At 59.9% G+C, this 9,121-nt stretch overlaps 1 protein-coding gene across 1 annotated transcript; it reads right to left on the bottom strand.

Moving 5' to 3' along the window:
- Nucleotides 1-1,611: 1,611 nt before the first annotated feature.
- On the bottom strand, nt 1,612-8,215 carry LOC131571801 (transcription initiation factor TFIID subunit 4-like). The gene is made up of 4 exons (XM_058824571.1): nt 8,054-8,215; nt 5,824-6,195; nt 3,998-4,054; nt 1,612-2,610 (listed from the first exon to the last, which is right to left on the bottom strand). The coding sequence occupies exons 1-4, from the start codon at nt 8,213-8,215 to the stop codon at nt 2,353-2,355; spliced, it is 849 nt and encodes a 282-aa protein (XP_058680554.1). The 3' UTR covers nt 1,612-2,352.
- Between the last annotated feature and the right edge of the window lie 906 nt (nt 8,216-9,121).

The following is a 9,121-nucleotide window of genomic DNA, read 5'->3' as shown; positions in this document are numbered from 1 at the left end:
GAAAAATGGGGCTGCGAAATACCAAAAAATGAGGAAAATAACTCAAAAAAGGGGGTGGGAAAGGTGAAAAATGGTGGTGAAAAAATAAAGAAATGGGGGTGGAAAATAACCCCAAAAATGAGGAAAATAACACAAAAAATGGGCGTGGGAAGGGTGGAAAATGGGGTGGGGAAAATGGTAAAAAATGGGGGTGAAAAAAATAAAAATATGGGGGTGAAAAATATCAAAAAATGAGGAAAATAACTCAAAAAATGGGGGTGGGAAATGTCAAAAAATGAGGAAAATAACTCAAAAAATGGGGGTGGGAAGGGTGAAAAATGGGGGTGAAAATGGTAAAAAAATGGGGGTGAAAAAAATAAAAATATGGGGGTGAAAAATATCAAAAAATGAGGAAAATAACTCGAAAAATGGGGGGTGGGAAATGTCAAAAAATGAGGAAAATAACTCGAAAAATGGGGGTGGGAAGGGTGAAAAATGGGGGTGAAAATGGTAAAAAAATGGGGGTGAAAAACGCTCCAAAAATGAGCAAAAACAGCCGGAAAATGGAGCGGGAAAAAGGTAAAAAAATGGGGCAGAAAAACCCCAAAAATGAGGAAAACGCCCCAAAAATGAGGAAAACACCCCAAAAATGAGGAAAACACCCCAAAAATGAGGAAAATACCCCAAAAATGAGGAAAATACCCCAAAAATGAGGGGTAAAAGGTAAAAGATGGAGCTGGGAATCCCAACCTTCACCTGGGAGCCCCAAATTCCCCAAAATTGACCCCAAAATTTCACCTGGGAGCCCCAAATTTCCATAAATTTCCACAAATTCCCCCCAAAATCCACCTGGGAGCCCCAAAATCCCCAAAATTTACCCCAAAATCCACCTGGGAGCCCCAAATTCCCCGAATTCTCCCCAAAATCCCCCGAATTCTCCCCAAAATCCACCTGGGACCCCCCAAAATCCCCGAATTCTCCCCAAAATCCACCTGGGAGCCCCAAATTCCCCAAAATTTCACCTGGGACCCCCAAATTCCCACAATTCCCCCCAAAATCCACCTGGGAGCCCAAAAATTTCACCTGGGACCCCCCAAAATCCCCGAATTCCCCCCAAAATTTCACCTTGGACCACCAAATTTTCACAAATTTCCCCCAAAATCCACCTGGGACCCCCAAAATCCCCGAATTCGCCCCAGAATCCACCTGGGAGCCCCAAATTCCCCAAAATTGACCCCAAAATTTCACCTGGGAGCCCCAAAATCCCCGAATTCTCCCCAAAATCCACCTGGGAGCCCCAAATTCCCCAAAATTCCCCCCAAAATTTCACCTGGGACCCCCAAAATCCCCCAAATTCCCCCCAAAATCCACCTGGGAGCCCCAAATTCCCCAAAATTTCCCCAAATTCTCCCGAATTCCCCCCAAACTCCGCGAGGGATTTTACAAACAGCACTTTAATGGTGGGGGAGGGGCACAGGGAATAAATAGGGGGGCTCAGGTGGGACCAGGTGTGCCCAGGTGTGCCCAGGTGTGCCCAGGTGTCTCTCAGGTGTGCCCAGGTGTGCCCAGGAGTGCCCAGCTGCCTCTCAGGTGTATCCAGGTGGGCTCAGGTGAGGTCCAAGTGAGGTCCAGGTGTGCCCAGGTGCCTCTCAGGTGTATCCAGGTGAGGTTCAGGTGTGCCCAGGTGTGCCCAGGTGTCTCTCAGGTGTGCCCAGGTGTCTCTCAGGTGTACCCAGGTGTGCTCAGGTGAGGTTCAGGTGTGCCCAAGTGAGCTCAGGTGGGCACAGGTGGGCTCAGCTGGGTCCAGGTGGGAGCAGGTGACGTCAAAGTGGGGCCCAGGTGTGCCCAGGTGTGTCCAGAACCCAGCCAGCTGTGCCCAGGTGTGGCTCAGGTGTGCCCAGCTGTGCCCAGGTGATGTTCAGGTGTGTCCAGCTGTGCCCAGGTGGGCTCCGGTGGGACTGGGTGAGGTCAAAGTGGGGTTCAGGTGTGCCCAGGTGCCCCCGGGTGTATCTCAGGTGTGCCCAGGTGAGCTCAGGTGTGTCACAGGCCCAGTTTAGGTGTGCCCAGGTGTGCCCAGGTGTGCCAGGTGTATCCAGGTGTATCTCAGGTGTACCTCAGGTGTATCCAGGTGTATCCAGGTGTATCTCAGGTGAGCTCAGGTGTATCCAGGTGTATCCAGGTGTATCTCAGGTGTATCTCAGGTGTGCCCAGCTGTGCCCAGGTGTGCCAGTTGTATCTCAGGTGTATCTCAGGTGTACCTCAGGTGTATCCAGGTGTATCTCAGGTGTATCCAGCTGTGCCCAGGTGTGCCAGTTGTATCTCAGGTGTATCTCAGGTGTACCCAGGTGTATCCAGGTGTATCTCAGGTGTATCTCAGGTGTATCCAGCTGTGCCCAGGTGTGCCAGTTGTATCTCAGGTGTATCCAGGTGTACCTCAGGTGTATCCAGGTGTATCTCAGGTGTATCCAGGTGTGCCCAGCTGTGCCCAGGTGTGCCGGGCGCGCTCAGGTGCGGCAGCAGAAGCCGCAGCCGCCGCGGTTGTTGCAGCAGTTGCAGCAGAAGGAGCAGAGCGGGAAGTGGGGGCTGTGCCGGGGGCGCCGCCAGGTGCGCTGCGGGGGGGGGGGGCCTCACCTGGGGACCCCAAATTCCGGTGTGAGCCCCAAATCCCAGGTGTGAGCCCCAAATCCCAGGTGTGGTTACCTGAGAACCCCAAATCCCAGGTGTGAACCCCAAATCCCAGGTGTGGAATCACCTGGGAACCCCAAATCCCAGGTGTGAGCTCCAAATCCCAGGTGTGATCCCCAGATCCCAGGTGTGAACCCCAAATCTCAGGTGTGAGCCCCAAATCTCAGGTGTGAGCAACAAATCTCAGGTGTGAGCCCCAAATCCCAGGTGTGGTTACCTGAGAACCCCAAATCCCAGGTGTGAGCCCCAGATCCCAGGTGTGAAATCACCTGGGAATCCCCAAATCTCAGGTGTGGAATCACCTGGGGAACCCCAAATCGCAGGTGGGAACCCCAAATCCCAGGAGTGAAATCACCTGTGAACCCCAAATCCCAGGTGTGGTTACCTGGGAACCCCCAGATTCCAGGTGTGAAATCACCTGGGCACCCCAAATCCCAGGTGTGAGCCCCAAATCCCAGGTGTGAACCCCAAATCTCAGGTGTGAACTCCCAAATCCCAGGTGTGGAATCACCTGGGAACCCCAAATCCCAGGTGTGAGCTCCAAATCCCAGGTGTGATCCCCAGATCCCAGGTGTGAACCCCAAATCTCAGGTGTGAGCCCCAAATCTCAGGTGTGAAATCACCTGGGCACCCCAAATCTCAGGTGTGAGCCCCAAATCCCAGGTGTGGTTACCTGAGAACCCCAAATCCCAGGTGTGAAATCACCTGGGCACCCCAAATCTCAGGTGTGGTTACCTGGAACCCCCAAATCCCAGGTGAGAACCCCAAATCCCAGGTGTGAGCCCCAAATCTCAGGTGGGAACCCCAAAATTCCAGGTGGGGTTACCTGGGAACCTGTAAATTCCAGGTGTGGAACCCCAGAATTCCAGGTGAGAACTCACCTGGGAACCCCCAAATCTCAGGTGAGAACTCACCTGGGAACCCCAAACCTCAGGTGTGAGCCCCAAATTCCAGGTGTGGTTACCTGGCCACCCAAAATCTCAGGTGTGGGACGCCTGGACACCCCAAATTCCAGGTGTGGAACCCCAAAATTCCAGGTGTGGTTACCTGGGAACCCGTAAATTCCAGGTGAGAACCCCAAATCCCAGGTGGGGACCCCAAAATTCCAGGTGTGGTTACCTGGGAACCCCCAAATCCCAGGTGTGGAACCCCAAAATTCCAGGTGAGAGCCCCAAATCCCAGGTGTGAAATCACCTGGACACCCCAAATCCCAGGTGTGGTTACCTGGGAACCCCCAGAATCCCAGGTGTGAATCACCTGTGAACCCCAAATCCCAGGTGTGAATCACCTGGGCACCCCAAACGCCAGGTGGGACCCCCCAGGTGTGACTCACCTGCCCCTCCCCCACCTGGGCCGGGGCTCTCGGCTCCAGCGGCGCCTCCGGGGTCACCTGGGGGGGGGGGGAGGGGACAGGTGAGAAACACCCCGAATAACACACCTGGGGAACCCCAAATAACACACCTGGGGAACCCCAAAACACCTGGGGGACCCCAAATAACACACCTGGGATCATCCAAATCCAGCTGTGCCTCACCTGTCCCAGGTGTGACCCCCCAAATCCAGGTGTGAACCCCCATATCCAGGTGTGAACTCCCCGCCAACCCCCCCCAAATCCAGCTGTGCCTCACCTGTCCCACCTGTCCCAGGTGTGACCCTCCAAATCCAGGTGTGAACCCCCCAATCCAGCTGTGCCTCACCTGTCCCAGGTGTGAACCCGAAATCCCAGGTGCCAATCACCTGGATCCCCCCCCCCCAAATCCAGCTGTGCCCCAGCTGTGCCTCACCTGCCCCACCTGTCCCAGGTGCGAACCCCCCCCCCGATTCCAGCTGTGCTGACTCCGCCTCCAGCCAGCTGTTGCCTCTCACCCGCCTCACCTGTGCCAGGTGCGAATCCCCCCCAAATCCAGATGTGAACTCCCCAAGTCCAGCTGTGCCTCACCTGTCCCAGGTGTGAATCCTCCCAAACCTCCCCTACCCCCAAATCCAGCTGTGCCTCACCTGTCCCAGGTGCTAACCCCCCCCAATCCAATCCAGCTGTGCCCCACCTGGGACAGGTGTGACCCCCCCCAATCCAATCCAATCCAGCTGTGCCTCACCTGTCCCAGGTGTGACCCCCCCAATCCAATCCAGCTGTGCCCCACCTGTCCCAGGTGTGACCCCCCCAATCCAATCCAGCTGTGCCTCACCTGTCCCAGGTGTGACCCCCCCAATCCAATCCAGCTGTGCCCCACCTGTCCCAGGTGCGAACCCCCCCCCCAATCCAATCCAGCTGTGCCTCACCTGTCCCAGGTGTGACCCCCCCAATCCAATCCAGCTGTGCCCCACCTGTCCCAGGTGTGACCCCCCCAATCCAGCTGTGCCCCACCTGTCCCAGGTGTGACCCCCCCCCAATCCAATCCAGCTGTGCCCCACCTGTCCCAGGTGCGAACCCCCCCAATCCAATCCAGCTGTGCCTCACCTGTCCCAGGTGTGACCCCCCCAATCCAATCCAGCTGTGCCTCACCTGTCCCAGGTGTGACCCCCCCAATCCAATCCAGCTGTGCCTCACCTGTCCCAGGTGCGAACCCCCCCCCCAATCCAGCTGTGCCTCACCTGTCCCAGGTGCGAACCCCCCCCCCAATCCAGCTGTGCCCCACCTGTCCCAGGTGTGACCCCCCCAATCCAATCCAATCCAGCTGTGCCTCACCTGTCCCAGGTGTGACCCCCCCAATCCAATCCAGCTGTGCCTCACCTGTCCCAGGTGTGACCCCCCCAATCCAATCCAGCTGTGCCCCACCTGTCCCAGGTGTGACCCCCCCAATCCAATCCAATCCAGCTGTGCCTCACCTGTCCCAGCTGTGACCCCCCAAATCCAATCCAGCTGTGCCTCACCTGTCCCAGGTGTGACCCCCCCAATCCAATCCAATCCAGCTGTGCCTCACCTGTCCCAGGTGTGACCCCCCCAATCCAATCCAATCCAGCTGTGCCTCACCTGTCCCAGGTGTGACCCCCCCCCCCAATCCAGCTGTGCCTCACCTGTCCTAGGTGTGACCCCCCCAATCCAATCCAATCCAGCTGTGCCTCACCTGTCCCAGGTGTGACCCCCCCAATCCAATCCAATCCAGCTGTGCCTCACCTGTCCCAGGTGTGACCCCCCCCCCCAATCCAGCTGTGCCTCACCTGTCCCACCTGTCCCAGGCGCGGCTCCCCCGGTTCCAGCCGTGCCGGCTCCGCCCCCATCCAGCTGTTGCCCCTCACCTGCGCCAGGTGCGCGGCCCCGCCCCCCGCGGGGCTCAGCAGCAGCGCCAGCAGCGCCAGGTGCGCCAGGGGGCGGGGCCACCCCGCCTGTGGGCGGGGCCTCGGCCGTGGGCGGGGCCTCATCGCGGCTCCCTGGGAGGGCTCGCGGCGCCCGCGCGCCTTTAACGCCCCCGCCGGCCACGCCCACCGAGCGCGGCCACGCCCATAAGCCCAGGCCACGCCCACCCCCCCAGGGCGGGCCACGCCCCCTTCCCGGTTTGGGTGGAAAAAAGCCAAAGTTGGGATTGCCCAGGGCTGGGGGAGGGGAGCGGGGGGGGCTCAGGTGTGCCCGGGTGTGCCCAGGTGTGCCCAGGTGTGTCCGGGGGGGCTCAGGTGTGCCCAGGTGTGTCCGGGGGGGCTCAGGTGTGCCCAGGTGTGTCCGGGGGGGCTCAGGTGTGCCCAGGTGTCCCCCAGGTGTGCCCAGGTATGTCCGGGGGGACTCAGGTGTGTCCAGGTGTCCCCAGGTGTCCCCCAGGTGTGCCCAGGTGTCCCCAGGTGTGTCCGGGGGGGTTCAGGTGTCCCCGGGGGGGGTTCAGGTGTGTCCGGGGGGGTTCAGGTGTGTCCAGGACCCCCAAAAAGGGGCTCAGGTGTGCCCAGGTGTCCCCAGGTGTCCTCAGGTGTGTCCGGGGGGACTCAGGTGTCCCCAGGTGTCCCCGGGTGTGCCCAGGTGTGCGCGGGTGTCCGCAGGTGTGTCCGGGGGGGCTCAGGTGTTTCCAGGACCCCCAAAAAGGGGCTCAGGTGTCCCCCAGGTGTGCCCAGGTGTGCCCCAGGTGTCCCCGGGTGTCCCCGGGTGTCCCCAGGTGTCCCCAGGTGTGCCCAGGTGTCCCCAGGTGTGCCCAGGGGTGTCTGGGTGTCCCCGGGTGTGCCCAGGTGTGCCCAGGTGTCCCCAGGTGTGCCCAGGTGTGTCCGGGTGTCCCCCAGGTGTCCCCAGGTGTGTCCGGGTGTGCCCAGGTGTCCCCAGGTGTGCCAGGGTGTCCCCAGGTGTGCCCAGGTGTGTCCGGGTGTCCTCCAGGTGTCCCCAGGTGTGCCCAGGTGTGCCCGGGTGTCCCCAGGTGTGCCCAGGTGTGCCCGGCTGTGCCCTCCAGAGGTGCCCCCGGTGCAGAGGGGAAAAATAATGGGAGGAAAAAAGGAAAAATTGGGATTGGGGACATTTGGGGACATTTGGGGACATCTGGGGACATCTGGGGACATCTGGGGACATTTGGGGACATTTTGGGGACATTTGGGGGATTGGGGACATTTGGGGACATTTGGGGACATTTGGGGACATTTGGGGACATTGCAGGGATTTGGGGGATTTGGGGACATTTTGGGGACATTGAGCAGAAATGGGGAACATTGGGACAAAATGGTGGCAAAGTGGGGTTGGGGACATTTGGGGACATTTGGGGACATTTGGGACAAAATGGAGGTCAGTGGGATTTGGGGACATCGGGGGGACCGAGAGGGGACAGAGAGGGGACATTGGGGGAGACAATTGGGGACATTGGGGACAAAATTGGGGGGAAATTGGGAAAAATGGGATTGGGGACAATTGGGGACATTGGGGGGTTTGGGGACACTTTGGGGACATTGGGGACAAAATGGGGGGAAATTGGGAAAAATGACATTGGGGACATTTGGGGACAATTGGGGACAATTGGGGACCCTAAGGAGCTTGGGGACATTGAGGGACATTGGGGACATTGGGGACATTGGGGACATTGGGGACATTGAGGGACATTGGGGACATTGGGGACATTGGGGACATTTGGGGACATTGGGGACATTGGGGACATTGGGGACATGGGGACATTTGGGGACATTGGGGACATTGGGGACATTTGGGGACATTGGGGACATTGGGGACATTTGGGGGTTGGGGACATTGGGGGGACATTGGGGACATTTGGGGACATTGGGGGGACATTGGGGACATTTGGGGACATTGGGGACATTGGGGGAACAATTGGGGACATTGGGGACATTGGGGGGATTGGGGACATTGGGGACATTTGGGGACATTGGGGACATTGGGGGGATTGGGGACATTTGGGACATTGGGGGGACAGGGAGGGGACATTGCGGCCATCGGGGACACTTTGGGGACACTTTGGGGACACTTTGGGGACACCCGGGGGGTGGCGATGGCCCCGGGGCGGTGGCGCTGTCCCCAAGGGGGGGGGTGGCGGTGGCGGTGGCGGTGGCGCCGCGATGTCGCCGCTGGAGGTGACACCGGGGACAGCCCGGGGGGGGGAGGACACGCGGTGGCCTTGGGGACATCGGGAGGGGACATCGGGGACATCGGGAGGGGACAGCCCGGGGGGGGACACACGCACGGTGGCCTTGGGGACATCGGGGACATCGGGAGGGGACATCGGGGATGGCACGGGGACATCGGGGAGGGGGGGACACGAAGGTGGCCTTGGGGACATCGGGGACACCGAGGGGACATCGGGGACATTGGGGGGACATCGGGGACAGCGTGGGGACATCGGGGATGGCACGGGGACATCGGCGAGGGGGGGACACGCGGTGGCATTGGGGACATCGGGAGGGGACATCGGGGACACGGGGGGGACATCGGGGAGGGGGGGACACGAAGGTGGCGTTGGGGACATCGGGGACATTGGGGGGACATCGGGAGGGGACACACGGTGGCCTTGGGGACATCGGGGACAATGAGGGGACATCGGGAGGGGGGGACACGAAGGTGGCATTGGGGACATCGGGAGGGGACATCGGGGACGGCGTGGGGACATCCAGGAAGGGGGACACGAAGGTGGCCTTGGGGACACCGGGGATGGCACGGGGACATCGGGAGGGGGGACACGAAGGTGGCCTTGGGGACATTGGGGACAATGAGGGGACATCGGGGATGGCACGGGGGACATCGGGGACAGCGAGGGGACATCGGGAAGGGACACGCGGTGGCCTTGGGGACATCGGGGACACGGGGGGGACATCGGGGAAGGGGGGACAAGAAGGTGGCATTGGGGACATCGGGGACAATGATGGGACATCGGGGACATTGGGGGGACAGCGGGAGGGGACACGCGGTGGCCTTGGGGACATCGGGAGGGGACATCAGGGATGGCATGGGGACATCGGGGACACAGAGGGGACATTGAGAGGGGACAGCCCGGGGGGGACACGCGCACGGTGGCCTTGGGGACATCGGGGACAAGGGGGGACATCGGGA

The sequence above is a fragment of the Ammospiza caudacuta genome, unplaced genomic scaffold (genome assembly GCF_027887145.1).
Source record: "Ammospiza caudacuta isolate bAmmCau1 unplaced genomic scaffold, bAmmCau1.pri scaffold_367, whole genome shotgun sequence".
Classification (NCBI taxonomy): Eukaryota; Metazoa; Chordata; class Aves; order Passeriformes; family Passerellidae; genus Ammospiza; species Ammospiza caudacuta.
The sequence above is the reverse complement of the archived record's forward strand: the minus strand, read 5'-3'. Positions and strand labels throughout refer to the sequence as shown.

Coding starts and splice junctions, on each gene's coding strand:
- LOC131571801 (XM_058824571.1), bottom strand. CDS start 8,215: ATGTCCCCTCCCGATGTCCCCAAGGCCACCGCGTGTCCTCCCCCCCCC. Junction 6,196..8,053: donor GGGCCATCGCCACCCCCCGG/GTGTCCCCAAAG, acceptor CCCCTCCCCCAG/CCCTGGGCAATCCCAACTTT. Junction 2,611..3,997: donor CCCAGGTGGGGGAGGGGCAG/GTGAGTCACACC, acceptor TGGGGTCCCCAG/GTGAGGCCCCCCCCCCCCGC.